General features: G+C 45.0%; 2 protein-coding genes across 3 annotated transcripts; one reads left to right on the top strand and one right to left on the bottom strand.

The window, feature by feature from the left end:
* The first annotated feature begins 436 nt into the window (after nt 1-436).
* Nucleotides 437-16,151, top strand: hira (histone cell cycle regulator a). Its single transcript, XM_088289650.1, has 24 exons — nt 437-675; nt 1,509-1,571; nt 1,650-1,760; nt 2,510-2,600; nt 3,318-3,412; nt 3,541-3,636; nt 3,755-3,915; nt 4,153-4,320; nt 4,566-4,679; nt 4,955-5,025; nt 5,488-5,593; nt 5,671-5,889; nt 5,969-6,054; nt 6,201-6,572; nt 10,238-10,463; nt 10,547-10,669; nt 10,770-10,918; nt 10,998-11,159; nt 12,041-12,099; nt 12,185-12,290; nt 12,477-12,599; nt 12,683-12,846; nt 13,322-13,410; nt 14,067-16,151. Exons 1-24 carry the CDS (start codon nt 639-641, stop codon nt 14,181-14,183), a joined length of 3,108 nt encoding a protein of 1,035 aa, XP_088145776.1. The 5' UTR covers nt 437-638; the 3' UTR covers nt 14,184-16,151.
* Nucleotides 15,779-21,904, bottom strand: nudt12 (nudix (nucleoside diphosphate linked moiety X)-type motif 12). 2 transcript variants are annotated; one of them, XM_088288799.1, is made up of 8 exons: nt 21,842-21,883; nt 20,202-20,399; nt 19,780-20,035; nt 18,802-19,072; nt 17,601-17,768; nt 17,249-17,362; nt 16,985-17,184; nt 15,779-16,914 (listed from the first exon to the last, which is right to left on the bottom strand). In XM_088288799.1, exons 2-8 carry the CDS (start codon nt 20,396-20,398, stop codon nt 16,747-16,749), a joined length of 1,374 nt encoding a protein of 457 aa, XP_088144925.1. In that variant the 5' UTR covers nt 20,399; nt 21,842-21,883; the 3' UTR covers nt 15,779-16,746. The 2 variants fall into 2 exon arrangements, with proteins under 2 accessions (XP_088144925.1, XP_088144918.1); XM_088288792.1 differs by having other exon boundaries at nt 15,781-16,914; nt 20,202-20,403; nt 21,842-21,904.
* Between the last annotated feature and the right edge of the window lie 328 nt (nt 21,905-22,232).

Raw genomic sequence — 22,232 nt, 5'->3', positions numbered from 1 at the left:
ACAAATTAACCTACGTCTCTAATCAGTTGTCTTGGTATGCATGTACTTTTGTGCATCTGCATTTTAGTACAATAGGATCAAATAAAAGTCGAATGACGTGTTTTTGTGAGGAGAAGGGAATACATGAAGTGATTTTATTACACTGAAATACTGAAAATGTTTGAAAACGTTCACAGGGGTCTTCAAATTTTGAGTTCCGCTGAGATGTAATTTGTGACTTCAAAGTAAAAGTACATTTACACAATGTCGAATCTTACCTATCAGATATTGGTACTAACTGTTTCTTATCGCATTAATCATTGCAAATATGAGGGCCAAATATGATATAATCAACATCGCATTCGTGTTTGTCCTCGGGAGAGCGACAGTTGTGTGCTATGTGTCTTATTTTGAAAAGGTTAAGACTTGACTTCCCATTCGGCGGCGAGACGCGACGCATAGACTTCCGGTCCTGCGCGGTGTCCCTGCGTCTGTCATCCGGCTCCCTTCGGCGGGGATGCTGGAAGAAGCCATGGAGTTGAAGCCCCCCAAAAACACTTGAGCTTCGGCCGGAGTTTGATAGCTAAACGGCGGATGCCGAGTCGAATAGGAAGCGACAATAAAGAGTAATCATAATAATTAAGAAAAATATTTTGAAGATGAAGTTGCTAAAGCCGAGCTGGGTGAGCCACAACGGTAAGTAAGCGAATCTCTCGGGTCAAGTTGGGGCTTTTGTTGTTGTCGTCTGCAAAACCTTCCGAGGTGAGTGATGGCGAGGTGGGGCGCAGATGGACGTCCACAGCCTGCGTCACTTCAAGTTGAAATCGGAGGGTTGATTTTAGGCTCTAAACTCCAAAGCGGTCCTTCCTTGGGGCACAGATATTTGCTAACCCCATCCACCTAGCCTGTTAGCCCCATCCCGGCTAGCTTTTGGCGTTGGCAAACACTGCTAGCTAATTTAACCATTCGCATGCGTAACGGCTAACACGGTCGAGCCGTTTTCAGTTGGAAAGCTTTTATCTATGTGTCATGGCCATGCTTATTTTTTTCTTTTATGAGTGGATTCTCTACAAGTGAAGCACATGTGACTCATCCCCCCGCCCCCATCAATGACATAATGGATTGTATTTTCCCTGGTAGATGCAGCACTTCAAATACTTGTCAATTAGTGTGCAGATCTGTGCATTGGATCATGTAGCCGAATCACATCAGGCATCAACTACGGATCACTTATCATAATCAAATGCCATTTGCCAGAGCTCGTCTATGCATTCAAGGAAAGTCAACCAAGTTTTGCATACCATTTGGTTTCACACCAACACCTTTGGGCTCTTCCGGTTTAAAGCTCAAATTGTCAAATTCTTTTGGGTGAAGAGTGTAATCCTTAGTTTCGTAGTTTCTCTGTTTACACAGTCAAAAAACATAACATTCTGTGATCTTGAAAGATGAGTCAGAATCCTTTAAATTGACTCGATAGGTTCTCCTTTGTTTTTTTTTTTAAATGGCTGACGTCGTTTTTGTTTTGACAGGCAAACCCATCTTTTCTGTTGACATTCACCCGGATGGAACGAAATTTGCAACCGGCGGGCAAGGTAACCTGTCAAAAACACACACACACACAAATTCTTAGGTCAAATCCAGAAATGCTGTAATAGATCATATGTGATCAGGGGAGGATTCGGGGAAGGTGATGATCTGGAACATGGCGCCTGTCCTCCGTGAGGAAGATGAGAAGAATGAGAATGTTCCCAAAATGCTTTGCCAAATGGACAATCATCTTGGTAATATTTTTATGAAAACTAATTCAATGTCATTTAATTGAATGGTAATAAAACATATTGGAATCTTATTTATGAAGTCTAAATCATTATGGACGCATTGCTTTCAGCGCTGCAATTTTCTAATCCAGTGTTGCCTTGACATCAGAATTTAATTCATCCTGTGACCCTCGTTTTAACTCAAACAACGCAAATCATGTTCCCATACTGAAATCAGTGGAAATGCCATTAATCCAATCAACCTCCAGTTCAAGTGTACACAGCTGAGCCACCAAAGGTCAATATAATATATGCTTACATATATATATACACGAAGCAGACAGTCATAATTTCTCAGTAAGATGCAGTAATATTAGTCAAAACAGCTGGCATTGATGCAAGCTTTGGTACCACGGCGAGCATTTTGCGTATGTGTATTAGTATTATGTTCGCAGACGTTTATATGGCAAAGTTATGTCGTTGTTTTCAATCCATTTCTAATTCTCTTTGTTTTATGTTTAGTTTGAGAGTAAACATTCATATCTCAAATTCATGCGCGCAAGTTAAAGCAAAAACGCTGCGGGATGCCTTGTATCTTCAAAAACTCATGAGTTGGTCACTCGTAAGTACTACTGTGTACACAAACGAATATGTTAATCCTTTGGTTATGATTAAGGTTCTTGTTATGATAAAAATGTGTTGAAATGACCCTTTCTATCCTTTTTTTTTTTTTTTTTTTAATCAATAACATTTTAAATCTTATTTGTGTGCAGCATGTGTGAACTGCGTGCGCTGGTCCAACAACGGGCTCTACCTTGCATCTGGAGGCGACGACAAGTTGGTGATGGTGTGGAAACGAGCTGCGTATGTCCACACATACACAAATAGGCTGAAAGTTGGTCGAGAGCCAACGATTAGAAACACTGCATTGGAAATCATTGTACTTTCATTTCTTGTAACATCCACAAACGGAGATCAATTAGCACCAAAATTGATGTGGACATCCCTACGTGTGACCAATTCAACATATAAAAATAAGGAGCAGGCCCTGTTTTGAGAGCTGACAGCTAATAAGTCCGGAACAGCCCTCAAACAGCATGCGATATAGTCCTAACTGTTGGGCTGCTGGTGAAACCTGAATGCTTCGAGCTGCAGTTGAAGCGTGTGCCCCTCAAGCCTGGGCAAGTAGTGAGAGCTCGAGTTTGTATGGAAGGCATCAGTGCGACATCCATTTTGCTCAATAAAGTCATTTCTTAAGGAGACGTGTGGGTCTAGTAGTACTGATGCCATTTTTGCATGCAAGTGCCAATGTTAAGCCAAGTGTCCCTTTAACTCAGTATAGCTATGAGCCAGATGATTTTTAAGGCTGAAACGATTAATTGAATAAATGGAAACATTGGATTACCCCCCAAAAAAATTGACGCAAATTCTCTGCCTTGAAGCTGCGCAGTGATCACACATATTTCTTATGTAGTAATGTTTAAAAACAAAATTGTCAAAAATGTGTCATATTTTTGCCTGTTTTGAAAGTGCTAGGCCCTAAAAAAAAAAATCTCGTGTTGATACCGACATGATGTTTAGGTTCATCGGTCCGAGCACGGTCTTTGGCTCGAGTAGCAAACTGGCCAACGTGGAACAGTGGAGGTGTGTCACCATTCTCAGGAACCACACTGGAGGTAACGCACACAAAGCCACAATGTTGTTAAAGTAAAAGGATCGTTTCTGTTCCCAGCATTTTTGCCGCTAGTGTTTGTATGCGAGACAAAACACGTCGTATAATAATCATGACGTTTGTTGTGTGTAGATGTGATGGATGTCGCCTGGTCTCCCCACGACGTGTGGCTGGCGTCATGCAGTGTGGACAACACCATCGTCATCTGGAACGCGCGAAAATTCCCCGGTGAGAGAAGGCGAACCAATCCTGGCATTCTCCAAAAGGCATTTTGTGAACGTAACCTCAAAAGTGTGACGAGTGTGGCCTAGAAAAGTTCCTAAAAGTCTGAACTGTGCGTTCTCAGAATTGGTGATGTGCCTGCGAGGTCATACGGGCCTGGTCAAGGGTCTGACGTGGGACCCTGTGGGCAAGTACATCGCCTCGCAGGCCGACGACCACAGCCTGAAGGTGTGGCGGACCATGGACTGGCAGATGGAGGCCAACATCACCAAGCCTTTCAGCGAGGTAGGCAGCGGGATGATGAGGATTTTGTTATGCAGGTGTTTTTCTTGCTCAAAAAACAGGGAAAAAACCCAGCAAAGCCAGACTGTTAAACTTAAAGCTGACATAAGAGCCAATAACATTTTAATTTGCTGACACAGATGGCACTCACCAGGCCAGGCCCCGCCTTCTAAAGCCATATACATTCAAAGTCATTAATACGTGTGTGTTGTTGAAACCCCAAAATATTTGATATTCCAGTGCGGCGGCACCACACACGTCCTGCGTCTTTCGTGGTCCCCTGACGGCCAGTACCTGGTGTCGGCGCACGCGATGAACAACTCAGGACCCACGGCACAGATTGTGGAGCGGGACGGCTGGAAGACCAACATGGACTTTGTGGGCCACAGGAAAGCCGTCACGGTGGTGGTGAGTCTTGACGCACGTATGCAAGGGAGACATGTGCAACAAAAAATTAGATGCTATTATGGAATCGCCCCCCCGTCCCCACGTGTCAGCGACTATGTGCCTCTTATCTGAAGCCAATGTTAATCATCTTTGCTAACACTGCTGCCCTTCTTAACTTTTAGTACTGTTAAACAACAGGTTTTTTTCTTCACCTGTCCACACCTGTTTGCCATTGAGCACATTTGATTATTTTTAATTTTTTGCAGAAATTCAACCCTAAGATCTTCAAGAAGAAGCAGAAGAACGGCAGCTCTTCGAAGCCCAGTTGTCCGTACTGCTGCTGCGCCGTGGGCAGCAAGGACCGCTCGCTCTCCGTCTGGGTCGGTACAAGTTTTTCATTGCATAACATATGTAAGGTGAAAGTTCTTAAAAAGTAGAACGACTAAAGCAATATTAATTGAATCGAAGGAAATGTTTTCATCTGATTTTCTGACATGTTTTGTGGCTCCTGTCTATCACGTTTGGCCACACCGTAATGAATCTGATAATCGTCGTTAATGCACTCGGACCTACATTCATGATTGAGGTTTTTGTTTACCTCTCTCTGTCTTATTGGCGTTACTAACAGTATTTCTAACTCATGTGCGTCTACCAGCTGACCTCCTTGAAGCGCCCACTGGTGGTTATCCATGATTTGTTTGACAAATCCATCATGGATATTTCTTGGTGAGTTTTTCCGAACTTTGATTGATGGATTGATAGTATTGCCTTTTGGAGCGCTTCCAAATTGTCACAACAATTTTGTTGGTTGCCTGGTCGCAGGTAAATGAAATTGTGGTCTGTAGTTAATGTGTGTACACCTCTAATTTATTATATTTTCACATCGCCATCGTAAAATATTTTCCTATGTAATTTTTTTTCCCAGGAAACAAAAACTGAATACATCATGCTTTTATTTTTGGAGGTAGAATTGACTGATCTGTTTAGGGATGTATCCGATTTTAACTGAGGTGGACAGCGTCCCAAGGTGACGTTGAAGGCAAAAATAAAAATGTAGGCCCATGACTTAGGTCATTAATTTAAGAAGGTCATGATATGTACCGTTATATCCACCCCTAATGTCATATTTCTACATCATATTTAGTATCCCAGGCACTTGTGTTTTCACTTCCTGTTTGTGTGTTGAAGGACTTTGACAGGTTTGGGCATGTTGGTGTGTTCCATGGATGGGACTGTGGCCTACCTGGACTTTTCACTGGATGAACTTGGAGACCCGCTCACTGAGGAGGAGAAGGTCTGATACATTTACCCCCCCCCCCCCTTGTCCTGCAAAGTCTGAAAACATGAAAAAAAATGTCTCCTCTTTCTCAGAACACCATCCATCAGAACATCTACGGCAAGAGCCTGGCCATCACCAGCACGCAGGAGCCGCTGCTGGCCACCACCATCATCGAGAACCCGGAGATGCTCAAGTACCAGCAGGAGAGACAGAGCTCGACCCAGAACAACTCACGAGCGGCCGGCACAGATTCTTCGGCACCCAAGCTAAACAGCGTGATGAACGGCGAGTCTCTAGAGGACATCAGGAAGGTGAGCTGCAGAAAAGGTTTTGTCCACAAGCGCTCAGTCCTTCAGGTCAGCCTTCACCAACTCCCTGATCTTCTCGCAGAACTTGTTGAAAAAGCAGGTCGAGACCCGAACCGCTGACGGCAGAAGACGGATCACGCCGCTGTGTATCGCTCAGCTGGACACCGGGTAAGGAGCTTTTTGTTGGGCCGCGACTGCCACACTGGCGTCATGTCAGCATAGCTGCTGAGTTCATGGCTGCCACAGTCTTGTTTGTTTATTGTCGGGCATCATGTTGCGCTGCGTAACACTTGATTGTGTGCGTTCTTTGTTAGGGACTTCTCCCCGGCGCTCTTCAACAGCGTTCCCATCCTGCCGTCTTCCTTGTCCAACCAACTGCCTCCTCAGCTCAGCACCGATCCCAGTCCGGGCCAAGTGGCGGCGGCGGCTTCCACTCTAGGGGGGCTACGCCCAAACCTCGACCCCACGCTCGTGCCGCCGCCGCCTTCCAATGCGGCCCCTAAGGGCTTGGAGGACACCAAAGACCAGGTCCTCTCGTCCAACGTCAAGGCCAGTCTACTGCTGGCATCCGCCTCCAAAATTGAGCCTATGAAGGCCCTGGACTCCAGGTTCACCGAAAGATCCAAGACCACGCCAGGAGTCCCCGCCGCCATCTCCTCCACCGCCGGCCTGCTGCCGCTCGACAGGTAATTACAGTCAACCGGCACTCTTGATGGAATTACGGAAATTCAATTTAAACCCAAAATATCCCAGAAAGTATCATAGCAAATGTCTTAAATTCATCTTGCAATCTTTTGCTTCAAAATTAACGGCTTACCAAGGGATTTTATTTTAGAATCAAATACCCCTCAACTATGAGTATGTCATTGTCATATTAAAAGAACATTTACTATTTTCCCATTCGCCAAGGCATTGGCAGCTTCATAGGGCGTTTATACAAAAGCAAAAATATTGCGGAAAGTTTTAAAGGTTTTCTGAGAATAGTTTGACATGTGGTGGATGAAGCCGTGATTGATGTGTCTTTGATGCTGTGCAATCGATGGTGTCCTTGATTTGTGGTTATCGTGTCTTTGGCGTGTGGTTGATGGTGACTGTAGAGTGTAGACGGTGGGTGCCCTGTGGAAGATGGTGTCTTTGATTAAATAGTTTTAAAATATTTGACGTAATGTGGTTGCCGGTTTCTTCGACTCGTCTGGTGTCTTGGTCGTGTGGCAGATATCCAATTGATGGTGTTTGATGTGTAATTACTAATGTGGTTCCTTGATTTTGTATGGTTGATATAAAGTGTTGGCGCCTTGGATGTCAACAGGTTTGGCATTGTCATGTTATGTGTTTCATGTCAAGTGGTTGTGTCGTGTGGTTTTCTTATTGTTGTGTGGTCGGTGTTGGTTGGTTGTCATGTGATTGGTGTCTTTGACTTGTGGTGGCGGGTGACTGTGTGTGGTTGATGCAGGGTTCGAAGTTAACTTTAAAAACGGCTTGCCCATAGGGCAAGTGCCACAAAAATTTGCCTTGCCCGAGTGGCCAAATTACTTGCCCGACTTGGCAGTTATTGAAAATGTTAATTGTAGTTTTAATAATTAACAAAGCTGCATGTTAAATTGGGAAAATGATATTACAGCAATCCAGATTATCAATTTTAAATCGAGGAGAGCCTATTAATTGAGTAATCACATGAGTAAATTGTGAGTGTGGGAAATTTGTGTATTCCTTTAAGACCAGTGCTTGTGGTGCTGCTTCCATAAGTTTCATAGCATAAACAGAACACAGTCACTGACACTATGTCAGGTCACATCATGGAGCGAAATGTCGCCCCGCCCGTGCCCGGGCGGAAGGATCTCCTCTTTGGCTTAACTGCCACGCACGCCGGCCGGAGCTCTGGTACGGTCCGAACCGAGCGAAACGTCGCCCCCGATCGTGCCCGAGGAACGTGCTCTTCTTTGTCCACTCTCCTCTACGCCCACGCTCTTCTTCGGCGCACGCCGGCCGTCTAACCGCTCCAGCGCCCCATCGTGCCGCTCGCGAAACTACAATGCCCCCGCGGAGCGGAGCGATTGGAGAGCCTCGGTCGTGGCCGGGGACGGTGCTCATATTCGGCTTAAGTGTGAGGCAAACACGCCCTCCTCCTCCGGAGCTTTCATTTTCGTCCAAATTAAAGATATTTGGCTGCTTTAAAAATGCTTGCCCGGTCGGGAAAGTTGCCCATAATTTTACCTTGCCCGTGGCCAAATTTCACTTGCCCCGGGCAATCGGGAAGCGGTTAACCGCGAACGCTGTTGATGGCATTGAAATTGTCTTTAGAATTAGAATTAGAAATCCCTTTATTGTCATTGTACTCAAGAGTGCAACGAAATTAGAGAGCTCCCCTCTCCAGTGCAATACAACAATAATACAGACAAATATATAAATTAGATAAATAAGAGAGTGCAATGGAAAATAATACTGAATAGGGTATATAAAAACACATCACGATGCTGTTCTGCAAGGTAAGGGTGGTCTCGTGTGTGTGTGTGAGAGTTCAGAATGGAGATGGCTCTCGGAAAGAAACTGTTTCTCAGTCTATTGGTCCTCGATTTGATGCATCTGTAGCGCCTGCCAGAGGGCATCAGGTCGAACAGGTGTGAGTTTGGGTGGGTATTGTCTTTGACGATGTTGAGAGCCCTTCTGAGGCACCGGGCGGTGTAGATGTCCGACAGTGAGGGGAGAGGGCAGCCAATAATCCTTTGCGCTGTTTTGACTGTCCTCTGGAGCCTCACTCTGTCCGCCTCAGTGCAGCCGCTGTACCAGGTGGAGACACAGTACGTCAGCAGGCTCTCGATGGACGAGTGGTAGAAGGCTAGCAGCAGCTTCCTGTCCAGGTTGAATTTCCTGAGGACTCTCAGAAAGTGCAGACGCTGGCGGACCTTCTTTACCACTGCTGTGGTGTTGTGAGTCCAAGAAAGGTTGTCGGAGATCTGTACTCCCAGGAACTTGAACGTGTGGACCCTCTCCACACACACGCCTTCGATGCAGAGGGGGGGCGGCACCGTCTTGTTCCTCCTGAAGTCGACGACAATCTCCTTTTGTTTTTGCAGTGTTAAGGTGCAGTCTGTTGTCCTCGCACCAAGCCGTCAGCCTCTTTACCTCCTCTCTGTAGGCTGTCTCGTCACCTTCCGAGATCAGACCGACCACTGTCGTGTCGTCAGCAAACTTGACGATGGTGTTGTTGTCGTGGGCCGGGCTGCAGTCGTAGGTGTAGAGGGCGTATAGGAGACGGCTCAGCACGCATCCTTGAGAGGAACCGGTGCTCAGCGTGCGGGTGGAGGACGTGTAGGGGCCGAGCAACACAGTCTGGGGTCTGTTGGTCAGAAAGTCCTTAATCCAGATGCGTGTGAGGGCAGGGAGGCCGAGAATGTCCAGTTTGGCGACGAGGATGTCTGGGATGATCGTGTTGAATGCCGAGCTGTAGTCCACAAAGAGCATCCTCGCATAGCTCTGCTGTTGTTCCAGGTGGCCCAGCACAACATGCAGAGCAGTGTCGATGGCGTCCTCAGTGGATCTGTTAGCCCGGTATGCAAACTGGTAGGGGTCCAGAGTGGGAGGAAGGCAGTCCCTGATGTGCTGGAGAACCAGCCTCTCGAAGCACTTCATGATGACTGGTGTGAGAGCAACAGGACGGTAGTCATTCAGGTGGACGGCGGGTGACTTTTTGGGGACAGGAATAATGGTGGAAGTTTTCAAGCAGGAGGGGATGACTGCCTGAGCCAGGGAGCGGTTGAAGATCCTGCAGAAAACATGTGACAGTTGGTGGGCACATGCTCTGAGGACCTTGCCTGGTATTCCGTCGGGTCCAGTAGCTTTCCTGGGGTTAACAGCCAGGAGCGCGCGCCTCACATCGTGTTCCTCTACGGTGAGTGGGGGGGAGTTGGAGCATTAGTGTTGTGTCATTGGGCAAGCCCCCTCTCTGTCCATTCTTAAAACCCGTTTGAAGACACATTTTTATTCTTTAGCTTTCGACTCAACATGAGACTGTCGCTGTTCTCCAATTATTCCTGTATCTATTGTAAATGTGTTTGTTTTAATTTTTGTTCTAATTACCTGCTTATTTATATGACAGCATATGGTAAGCGCTTTGTTACAGCTCCAGCTGTTGTGAAATGCGCTATATAAATAAAATTGTATTGTATTTGATCTGTGTCTGTTGTGAGTTTGGTGTAATATGCTTGATGGTGTCTTTGATGTTTTGGTCTCATTCTAAGAATTTCTGGGAAACTGAAGAAAAAAAAAAGAGGCGGATGTTATTGTGTAACTGGTGAATGGGGATCCACTATTTTGTCTTCGAATAACTTTATTGTCCCGCTGGCTCATTCAGGCCCAAAGACGTGGTGGCGTCCGTTCTGAAGGATGCGAAGGCCAAAGAGGACACCAGCAGCGACAGCGAGGACAAAATGGCGGCCATAAACAAGAACCTGGCCTTGTGCAAGCGCAAACCCGAGCCACTGACGTTGGACGCCGCTGAGGTGGTGGAAAAGCGCAAGAAGGGGCGGCCTCGCAAGGACAAAATGGCGCCACCAATCATGAGCCAGTCCATCACGCAGGTAAAAAAATTTTTTTTAAAATGCCGTTAATCTCGTGTTGTATTGCCGTCGGTCAATTATCTTTTTTTTTTTGTCTGCTTCAGCTGATTTCTCCTCCGGAGCGGGAGCCCATCAGGGCGGCACCAGTGGTGACGTTGCCTACTGCAGCACCAGCGGCCGTCCTCAAGCTGCCGACACCCAGCTTACAGAAGGCTTTCAGCATGCAGGTGACGGCAGGATGTGTGTTTAAAAAAAAAAAAAAAACACACACTCACTCACTAATATCTTATTGTGTGTCTGTGTCTGTCTATCTCCGCCCGCACACAGGTGAGCATGGAGCCGGCGGTCTTACTGGAGGTGGAGAACGAGGTGACGTCAGCAGCTGGCTCCAGGCTGAGTCAGCTGCGATGCTGCCGAGATGGACGTGAGTGGAACACACTGTTGCCCAGCTCCGTGGTGTCCGCCGCAGGGAGCAGGTAAGCCACAAGTCTCACCCTCTGATTGCCCCGTGCCAAACCACATGACCAAATTCCTCTTTCCCATCGTCCTCCTCAGCGACGTCCTGGCCGTGGCGTGCCAGGACAGGATGTTGTCGGTGTTCTCGTCCTGCGGCCGCCGCCTCCTGCCGTCCATCCAGTTGCCGTCGCCCGTCTCCGCCCTGAACTGCTCAGCCCACTTCGTCATGGCACTGACCGCCGGGGCCACGCTTTCTGTGTGGTCAGTTCACAAAGCAAAAATGTCATGTGGTTGACGGCAAAAGTTGTCTGGTTGACGGTACTTTTGATGTGTGTCTTTGATATCATGCGGTTGAAGTTCTCTGATGTCATGACGATGAGTTCTTTGATGCATGTTCATGACTATTTGTGAGATTATTTGTAATATGTGATTGATGTTGTGGCGATGATATCATGCTTTATGGGTTCTTTGAAAGTGTCTTTGATTCTTTGTCAATTGGGTTTTTGTCTTCTGGCTACTGGTGTCTTTGATGTGAGTGGCACTAGATATGTCATGAATCCATGATGGATGGTGTGTCTGACGTGTGTGTGGGGCCCTACCTGATAGTCTCTTTTAGTTGTGTGTGATTGGTGTCCTTATGTATTTGACATTGTGATGGTTTGTTGATGTAATTGTCATGGGGTTGATTATCTTTGATGTTTAATACAGTGTGTGCGATTGATGGTGTTGGACGTCAAGTGTGATTGCAATGGGATGTGGGTTGATAGTGTTTATTGCTGTGAAGTCGTTTTATCTTTTTTAATGCAAGTTGCATGCCTTTTTGATGTGTGATGTGGAATTTCGTAAATTATATCATTAAGAATGTGGTTTATTGTGTCTTTGAAGGTATGTGGTTGATGCATTCGTCCTTGATTTACACCATGTGGGTGTCTTATCTAGTATGTGGGGGGTGATGCGGTCCTTAGTCGTGCGGTTAAAGGTCTTGGAAATCCATACTATGTCATGAAGATCGTTAAAGATGTCTTGAAGGCTGTGTCCTGTGCTCGACAATGTCACTGTGGTCATTGTGTGTTGTGGGTGTTTTTGATGTCTTTGATAACATATGATTGATGATCATTGACATGTTTTATGCCAACCCGCAGGGACGTCCATAAGCAGAAGGCTCTGGTCAAAAATGAGTCCCTGTCCACCATTTTGTCTGGTGAGACCAGCCACTTTTTTCTGCCTGAGACGCTGCCCCTCAAAGCAGCCATTTAGTTGACGTACGTGTGTTTGTGTGTGTATAGCTCCTGAGGTGACCGTGTCTCAGTCCCTGCTGACTCAGCAGGGTATCCCGGTCATTGGCCTGTCCAACGGCAAGTCCTTCTGCTTCAGTTCATCTCTGGAGACGTGGTGAGATACAAACGACCTCACTTTCCACTTGTCGTTATTAGCCAATCCCAAAGCCCCTAGCAGCTCCAATGAATGATTGTCCTGCATGTTCGGGACGCTAATAGTAAATTTAGTGAGTGGCTGTGTTAGAATGTTTGGTGTATTGTGTATCCAGCCCCACTAAGTTTCATTGGCTGTCATGTTCAGGACGCTGATCGCCGATCGAGCAGATTGTCTGGTCCAGTGCGCCGACTTCAGGAGCTGCCTCCCGACACAGGATGTATCTGGCTCCACGGGGCCTCTGGCCACCATGCAGGGACGCAACCTCAAGTAAGAAGCACGACCAAAGCGCTAGGAAAAATGGTGGAGTAAAAAAAAAAAAGCAAAAAGTGACACTTTTCTTCTTGTGGCAGCGCCGGCCGAATGGCGTCGCGTCTATCAGCTGCTCCGCACCACTTGCAGCAGAGTATGACTTTGGCCTTTCTGGAGAACCAGCTGGCGGCGACTCTCACACTGCAGTCTGCGCATGAGTATCGCTACTGGCTGCTCATCTACGCACGTTTCCTCGTCAACGAAGGTAAGACCACCAGGCAATCAACATTTTCACGACTTTCCCACGCTGCTTAAAAATTCAGCCCGCAAAGACAGTTTGCTGTAATGGCATGAACTTCGGTAGACATATCTGTCGTGGTGAGACCCACAAAAAAGTCACGAAACCATGCGTCCATTTAGGCTCACAGCAGCCATTTTAATCTCATTTTGACAAAGTTTGAAAACGCGCCATTACAAGATGTTCTTGAAAATTCACTTAGCAACGTGAAATTTGGTCGGCATGGCTATCATAATAGACATACTAAAAATGTCTCAAGGTGCCGTACTCGAAATGACACAGGAAGTCGTCCATTTTGTTTCAAAGCAGCTGTTTTAAGCTCATTTTGACCATTTCCACTGGACTTGTTCATCACCGCTCGCTGCTTTTATTATTCTACATGATCTAGTCATTAAAGAAAAGTAGGGCTTTAACTATGTTGTCTCATTGGTTTACCTTTTAGGCTCCGAGTTTCGGCTGCGAGAGCTTTGTAAGGAGCTTCTGGGTCCGGTTCACAAGTCGGCTGCTACGGCCTGGGAGGCCACTACACTGGTATGACATATTAGGCGCTTCCTTCCTATTTTCTATTGTTGTGTTGATGCTGACGAACATTCACATTCATTGCTTTTATTATTATTATTATTATGAGGACATTTTTCACCATTCTACTCCTTCCACATTACTCCGCCCATTCAAACCATCTTACACTATTTGCAATGTTCCCAAAATTACTATGTAACACAATTCCAAATTTAATTTGTACTTCCTTCCAACTTCATTCATTCGTGGGACATTTGGGAAATATTTTACTTATGCTACAAATTCCCACATTTTTCATTATTCCACAATTTCAATGGCAAAATTGACCTCCTCCTCCATCATTTCTCAAACAGTACAAACCATTCCAGCTTCAAATAGTTCCGTTCAATCAGGACGTCTTGGGAGATGTTTATCAAATTCTATAAATTTTCACATCTTCACATAAGATATTCTCAAATTAGGAGTTATTTTCAAACTCTTCCTCCACATTTCTTGACTGATTCAAATTTCACATTCTACATTTCAAGCGTTTACAAAACTAACTCCTCAGCATTTCAGTTCAGTGGCAGCTTTACATACTTTCTCCACAAATTGTATTGTGTTAACTAAGGTTACATGTTGTGTCACTGCGTATGCTAATTGTGTCTTCTCCCCTGTCTTGTATTCAGGGGTTGCGCAAGCGGGAGTTGTTGCAGGAAGTCCTGCCCGTCATCGGAGAAAACCTGCGATTCCAAAGACTGTTCACAGAGTATCAGGACCAGCTGGAGCAGTTGCGCAACAAATAACACACCACACACGCACACACGTTTTGCATATGGCTCGCTACTCTGCTTGGACATCCAGACGGAGCGAAGCCCACCGGCCTCAGCGCCACACTAACAGGCGACGTAGGAGCTCGTTGTCTTGTCTAATCAGCGCTTCACTGAAACCTTCTAGAACCTTCCTCGTCTATGCACCAATCATGAGCGTGAGCGCGACTTGCTTGAACCAAAGCGATGCCTTCAAGTGTAAAAAAAAAAAAGGAAAATCCACACTCCTGCCAGTCACAACCGCGAGCAGAACTCTGACAGAAATCGACAAAGCAGAACCTTTTAAAAAGTAGACGGTGATAGTTCTCACCCATCAACACAAACACACCTTACAACGCACTCCCGACGATCAAGTCCAGAACGAGTGAACTCATCCATACCAGGTGCGACTGCATCCACAACCGATGTGCTCTTGTCCGTACTTGGTATGAACCACTTTATAGCAGGGGTGAACATATGTAAATCATGCAGTAATGCTTCTTGACACGATGTGAGTGAGTTCATGCCAGATGAACGCACCGGGTACAAACATGTCCACACTCGGTGTGTCATTAACCGGTATGGTGTTGTCAGGGCTGGGTATAACTTGAGTGAACAGTGGGACACGTCCTTACCAGGCATATGAGTACATCTAAAATTGGTGTGACTGCGTCAATATCTGGTGCGACTTTTAATACTAGATGTGAATGATACCAGGTGTGAACACGTCTAGACCAGTTGGAGGTGAGGCCATAACAGATGAGTGATTTTGTAACCTTTGTGTATAATGTCAAAACAGGTGCAAATTTGTTCCTACCAAGTAGAAATCGGTCCCTGAACCGGTTGGGGTCTGTACGCAGTGAGCACACTTTTATACCAAATGTGACTGTGTCATATTAGGAGTGAATGAGTTCACTTGTATGCGAATTAAGTCCATATCTGGTGTGAAGGTCTTTGTAACTTGTCCATACCCGGTTTGGATGATTTCATATCTACTGTAAACATGGTTATACCTGATATAACATGTCCATACTGTTTCCCTGTGTGAACATGTTCATACCAAATGAGAATGATTCCATACCAGGTGTAAACATGTCCATACTTCATTCTAAATGCTTCTGTAACTGGTGTGAACTTGTCCAAACTAAGTATGACTGATTCTAACCATGTCCAGATCCAGCGTAAATGATTGCGTATTTGGTGTAAACCATTTAATACCTGGTGTGCGTTTGGCCATGACCAGGTGTGAATGATTCAGTCAGTAATGCAAATGATTTCATAGATGTGAACGCATCCATAACTGGTGTGAAGGATTTCTCAGTGGATGCGAGTGATTCTGCAAAGCTTTTAATAGTTCTATACTAGGTATAAAGTGGCAACTTATTTGCAGATGATTTCCTACTTGGTGTGAGCATGTCCACACCAGATGTAAATGCATCTGGAATTGTTGTGAATTTGTCCAAACCATGTGCGAGCGTGGCCATATCAGATGTGAATGATTCTATAGCATATCAACTGTAAAAGGGTCTGTATGAGGTGGGCATGATTCTGCAAGTGGTGTGAAAAATGACATAAACCTCCTGTTTTAGAGGAGCTGAATTATCTCAACCTTGTCTTTGTAATCATGTCAACCATGAATTGACTTTTTTTATGGGTCAGTTCAAACATGACCAATGACATCTGTACTTGTGTAAATAACATCAAGAGAAGCAACTTTGACAAGACTCCATACTTTTTTTTTTTTATGTCTTTTGGTTGTGTGCCCGTCCTCTGTTTGAATGCAGGCTGTAACAATCGCACCATCTTGCTCTGTTGCATACTTTGTGAATGTGTGTGCTTCTAAGGGTTTATTGTTGACAGAACAAGTCTTTTTTAAATGTTTGTATATATTTTTTTTGTATTTGGAACAAGGAAATAGAACTAAAATATTGCTTGAAAGAAAGAACAATTAAACTTTTTTTGCTACTTTGATGCTTTTATTTTAGACATTAGAATTTGAAATATAGTGTTCCCTTTTTTGGTTGGGGGGAAATCTTGTTACTCACTGAAAAATTAACCAATTTGCTGTTTTTGCGCTCAAGCCAAAATGCATAAACATATTTTGGTGCCATCTTGGATCTGAGGAACTGTTTTCAAGTTGAGTTTAATGCAGCTCTTGCCACCATTTTGTAGCAACTCACAGGTAAATCATCACTTAGTGTTTGATTTTAGCTCTTGGCAGCAGGACTTGCTCCGACAATAGGAACTGCACTAAATCTTTTGGTTGTATTACTCGTGATTTTTTTTTCAGGCTGTCGTAACAGCGAAATTGTCCCGCTACGCTGTCTGTTGCATGCTACTTCCTGGAACTTCTGTGTGTGCAATGTCATAGAGGTGAAAAGTCAGAAGGCAAAAGTCACAGCAGGTCAGTCAAAAAATATGTGTGTGGGGTGGGGGGTTAAGGTCGGGCAACCAACTAACACTAAAATTACTCGTGATTTTTAAAAAAAAAACATTTTTTCCATTTAAGAAATGTTTTCAGGTGATGAAGTTCTTCCCAAGTGGTTCTGGAATCAAAAGTTCATAAGTTGGCGGCAGTGGTGACCCAGTGACGCAGGAGCTGGTGCGCAATGGTCTGCTTGGGTGGGAGGATGAGACCTGATTGGACGAGACCCGGGCCTGAATGGGACCCTCCCTGGACAGGACCCGGGTCCGAATGGGACCCTCCACCCAGCAGCGCCTCCATCACCTGACCACAGAACAAAAAAAAAAAAATTATGGAGGAAAGTTGTGAATTTGATGTTTGTTAGTTGCTTCACCTGTTGCCGTGGAAACCATCTGGCCTCCTCTATCTCGCTGCGGTCCACGGTGATGTCGGTCGTCACGGCGATGCATCGGCAGCCAATCATGAGCTGCGAGGGCATTGGCCACGGCTGACAGGAAACGTAGCAAACGGCACCCACCTGCACGCTGCTCTCCTCGCACACCTCGCGCCTCGCCGCCGCCTCTAGCGTCTCACCTGATGTCGAGTCACGTCATTGTCACTTCCTGTTGTGTGTGTGTGTGGGGTTGTGCGTGCTTACCGGGTTCTACGAAACCGGCCAGGCAGGAGAACATTCCGGCCGGGAAGACGTTCTTCCGGCCCAGGAGACATTGGTTGCCGTCGGGGTGGACCACCAGCATGATGACAACGGGGTCTTGAAAGAACAATATCAGCAACAAGAATAAGGTGAACAAAATAAGAACCATGCCAGTGTATGTGTGTGTACCAGTGTGAGAATCAGCGAATGTGAGTGTATGCTAGTGCCACTGTGCACCAGTTTGTGTGTGTATACGAGTGACTGTGTGAACCAGTCTGTGGTTATCAGGAGAAGTATGTCTTCATCTGCGCGTGTGTGATTGTAATGTTTATTTGTGTGTACTGTATGTGCATACCAGTGCGTGGGTAGCACGTGTTGTGTACCCCCTTGTTGCTGAGGCACTGTTGCTTCCGGCAGCTCCTCTTGTGTCCTCCCTCCTCAGAGACGGTGGGGCTGCCACACGTGGAGCAGAAAGCGTACCGACGGTGCCACGCCAGCAGGGCGCGGGCTGGAGCCAGCACGCCTGAAACAAGACGACAAGATGAGAAGTCGTCCGTCATCTATATGCAGAGATGGGCACTTTACCCTATTGTGGCGGTCTGTTCTCCTTCCGCAACCCGGGCACCTTTCTGTCATCGTCCCTGTGTCCTTATTGGTAAAATAATAATCCTCCTTCCCCGTCCGTTATTGTCCTTCTGTCCTTAGATTTCACCAGTCCCACCCCACCCCAAAAACAACAAGAAAAGTGTCCATGCATGATGCCGTGAGAGAGAGGCTAACGGCAGAAGTTTCATAATTCATAAACATTATTTCAAGCTGATTAGCTGGCTAATTTACTAGTCATATCTGCTTACTTTAAGGCGGTGCTTCTCAAATAGTGGGGCGGGTTCCCCAAAGGAGCGTGGTGCAATGCTGAGGGGGGTGCATGTGAACCTGGGGAACATGTTTTTTTTCCCGCCATACTACAATAAAGTGTAATTGCACATCCACTCCAGTAGTTGGCAGTGGCGCTGTCATTGTCATTGTGCCCAGCGAGTATTAACTCAACGGTGTAGGTTTGTTTTGCAACGAAAACGCTATTATTCATAGTTGCGGCGGAGAGTGAGTGGTTGTGGGGGGGCGCAAATTGTTTTCTTCTTGCTAAGGGGAGCATAACAGATAATAGAGAAGCACTGCTTTACGGCACCTACTTCTGCGTTAACAGTTTGACGAACTACTTGCCACCACATGTTGTTTGTGCACGATGAAATACTTCTATTGTGAAACATCGCCCAGCCCTATCAAGCACATTGTTTGAAAATGACTGTGACGGTGTTGGTGGCATTTTATTGAACTATTTAATATAACCAATTCGATTTTTTTTTGTGTGTGTGAGACAAATATGATAGATATTTGGAATGCTCATGTCATCTGGAAGGAAATGAGAAGACAAGATGATGAATAAGAGCAGAGGAAAAGTAGAGGACAAGGCTGGGTGGATATGGAGTAAACAACGAGAAGAAAGAAAAGACGACAGGTAGCAGAAGAAAACGGCAACACTGCGTCAACGTTCTCACCGGCGTCCTCGTCGCTGAGCTTGAGCAGGTCCCGGTGTGGCGATGAGGCGAAGGAGCACTTCCATTCTCCGTGCAGACAGCGGCCTAGCAGTGTGGCCCCGTCCTCGTCACTGCTGATGGCGAACCAAGCCGGGAGCTCCTCGGATGCACTTTGTGTTTCTGTCGTGCTCTTCGTCTTCTTCTCCACACCAAGGAAGACCAGTATGGCTTCCGGCTTCTCAAGTAGATCTTTGACCGCCTCGTAGCCAAGCCGACACAAATGCTGCACACCCTGCGGAAAGTACGGAACAATGTTAAAAAAATAAATATATAAAAAATGAAAGCCCCCTAAAATGGAGTAAAAAAAAAAAAAAAAGGTTAAAAATGTAAGCGAGTTAAGAACCAAATAAAAAAAAAACACCAATATGCCCCCCCCCCAAAAAAACAAGTATAAACCTAAACAAATCAATAAGGACAAAAGAAACTTACTAAGAATCAAGTCAAAACTCTATAACAAACAAGTGAAGAAAAGTCAGAACCTACATCCGTGACCTGTTCATAATCAAAGACAATAGAAAAAAAGTCCCAAATGTTTATTTAAAAAAAGGAAGCAAATAAAATATGAACAATGTCAAAAATTAAATCACGAATCAAATAAAAACAAAACAAATTAAATGAACAAAAATGGTTTGGAACATCTCAAATTAAGAAAAAAAAGTAAATAAAAATTGTAGTTAAAATCATCAACACAATCAAAAAAACTTAAAACCCAACTCGCAAACTAAGTCAAGTACAAAGTTAAAAACCAAGTCAAAACAGTCACCACCCCTCAATAAAAAATAACGAACCAAGATAAAATAGAAATGTGCCAATAACCAATTCAAGGGAGAAGACAAGAAACATTGTCGAACTGTGGAAAAAACCCAAATCCAAACAGTCAAAGAAACAAGGTAAAAGAAAATAAATCCCAAAAATTCAAGTGAAGAAGCAAGTTGTGACCTGCTGGTCCCGGTGCAGCATGGGGCTGAGATCTGAGAAGAGCAAGAAGACGGAGGCAGGATGTTTCTTTCTCTCCTCCAGCCACACGGCGTCAGTTCGCTTGGCGCTCAGTCGATCCAGAGGCTCGCACCCAAAGTAGTTCTCAAACCCGACGCCATCTTTGTCGCCCAGTAAGACGAAGACGTGCTTGTGACCCCAGAACTTGGCCACGTCGGACGCGCTCTGACCGCTACTGTTCACTCGACTCTTGTCGCACCTCCAAACAATGACACGAAGAACCAGAGGCCCTTGAAATGCTGCCAGGTCCCATTGAACATACAATGTGATTGGTTCACTGAGGGTGTGCACACTTATGCAAACTCATGACAGCTCACATTCACAGTAGAAAATATTTGGAAATGACCACTGTGGCTTTTGCTTACCCATGTCGGAGTAGCGTTTGGACCACGTCTGCGTGTCCGCTTCTGGCGGCGAGCATGAGCGCCGTCCATCCTCTCGGGCTGGTACGCTCAAGCAGAGACGGCACGGTGGACAGCAGGGACGTCACCTGACCTTGGTTGCCGCAAGATGACGCCTCCAGGAACTGTGCCAATAATTCCTCCTCGGGTGCAACGGACATCCTGCCTGAAGACAACGCATTAAGCACACTAAAAACACAACACCTCTCACTCGAAAATTGTCAATTCTGTTTTGAAAGCTCTTGAGTAGTGTTACTATTTTTTTTTTCTCAGCCCGTGTACACGGGTCCCATGGTAACGCTAGAGTTTTGGGTATTTAAAACAACGCAATCAAATATTCTTTTAAAATATTTTAGAGGTACTTTTTGGCCTTTACCTTCGTTAGATCACATGAATTAATGTGTAACTTGTTTTTATTTTTAATCTTAAATTAATTAACAAAAGAAGAAAAATGTTTCACAACTATTTTTATTCATTTGAACTTCATTAAACATACCGTAACTCTTTCAGGTCACTTTCCATGGCACAAATTGAAGACATTATAGTAAAGGCCTCTACGCAGGAATCCAATGTCGGCCATCGTGGCCAACTGTCACGTCGGCCTGGAAGTCGGTACGCCGGACCGAAAAATGATTGAAGGACACACCACAAAAACTGACGGCGACGTGAACTACTCCGGACCTACTGCACATGCGTGAGTAGTACCCCTCCATGTCAACGGCGCCGATAGTTAATGCGTAGCCTTTGACTGTGATGTCCAATAAGCGTGGTCTTGAATGAGAATGATTATTTCTTCTTTGTGCTCTATGGTCCAGCCAGCCGTTATGGAGATGTGAAAAATGAGCAAAGTTCATTTCGTTCTTGAGAAATAGCTTAAATTTTCACTGTTTCATTCCTGTTTTTTCACCAGTGTACTGATTTGCAAGCTGACAGCCAATCATGGTGATCATTTGTCCCGACAGCCCGACACAATTCTGCATGTTGAATTGGGCCGAACATGACCCCCAGACGCCCCTACAACAGCTCCCAATTTTAGTCATTCAGAATTTTTAAATTAATTTGTTTTCTATTTCTAGTTAAGTATTATTTCAATAAATTACATTAATCTTTTTTTTTTACTTGTGCAACATACATCATAACAACATATTGTTCATGTAAATCAAGTTGTACTTAATTAAGTGCCCTGTTAACGATGACGAAAACGGGTGTGCCCTCAAGCCCCTCCCCTTCTTTCTAATTGATGAGAACAGCTGTCAATCAATTTGGGTAGTTCATATTCATACGTGAAGAGGACGTGAGTTAAGCATTTATAAACGTTTCGTTATCATTAGCAGTATATTACGACCAGAGGTTCATATAGTCACGGTCTCATTGTTACAAGCACATTAAGGAAAAATATAAATGTGACAACGAATATTCTGACAAACATTTATGACTTTTCGAGTTTCTACAGATCACATCTTCCTCATGTGCTGTACTAAAGGTAGCTAAGTTAAGCTAACTAGCTCGCTGCCAACGCGCTAAGATAAGGCTAACTCGGAGTTAAAGCACAGTGAATATTAAATGAAGGTCATTAATGTTGAATAATTCATAACGAAAGTCACCTGAAACCGGCGAACAACAAGTTCGACGTCCACTCTGTCGGATCACCAGTGACGTCAGGATGAGATGCGTTCAGGTGCACATCCAGTAGTATGGACTTCTTAGTATGTCTGACTTCAACAAAGTACGATGAATATTTTATTGTTTGTTGATATTTTCCATGCATAAATTATCGAGAATTTCTCTCTTTTTATCTCGACAAATGCTTATAATGCCGGTTTCTTATCACTCATCTTGACCGTTTTAACTTTATATAGGATTATCTGAGTTTTGAATGCTTTTTTTGTGAGTTACAGGTGAATGAATGCGGTAAAGTACTATGGTTCAATGCTTTTCTATTGGAAACGTCAACTTCTTACCAAAACACAGGATTGAACGAAATACAGGTTTTAA

This window comes from Idiotropiscis lumnitzeri, chromosome 1, assembly GCF_059441095.1.
Source record: "Idiotropiscis lumnitzeri isolate Australia: NSW breed Sydney's pygmy pipehorse chromosome 1, RoL_Ilum_1.0, whole genome shotgun sequence".
Taxonomy (NCBI): domain Eukaryota; kingdom Metazoa; phylum Chordata; class Actinopteri; order Syngnathiformes; family Syngnathidae; genus Idiotropiscis; species Idiotropiscis lumnitzeri.
This window is presented reverse-complemented; position numbering and strand designations above follow the sequence as displayed.

Coding starts and splice junctions, on each gene's coding strand:
- hira (XM_088289650.1), top strand. CDS start 639: ATGAAGTTGCTAAAGCCGAGCTGGGTGAGCCACAACG. Junction 4,321..4,565: donor GGAAAGCCGTCACGGTGGTG/GTGAGTCTTGAC, acceptor AATTTTTTGCAG/AAATTCAACCCTAAGATCTT. Junction 6,573..10,237: donor GGCCTGCTGCCGCTCGACAG/GTAATTACAGTC, acceptor TGGCTCATTCAG/GCCCAAAGACGTGGTGGCGT.
- nudt12 (XM_088288792.1), bottom strand. CDS start 20,398: ATGTCCGTTGCACCCGAGGAGGAATTATTGGCACAGTTCCTGGAGGCG. Junction 17,769..18,801: donor GCTCAGCGACGAGGACGCCG/GTGAGAACGTTG, acceptor GTCTTGTTTCAG/GCGTGCTGGCTCCAGCCCGC. Junction 16,915..16,984: donor GATGGTTTCCACGGCAACAG/GTGAAGCAACTA, acceptor TTCTGTGGTCAG/GTGATGGAGGCGCTGCTGGG.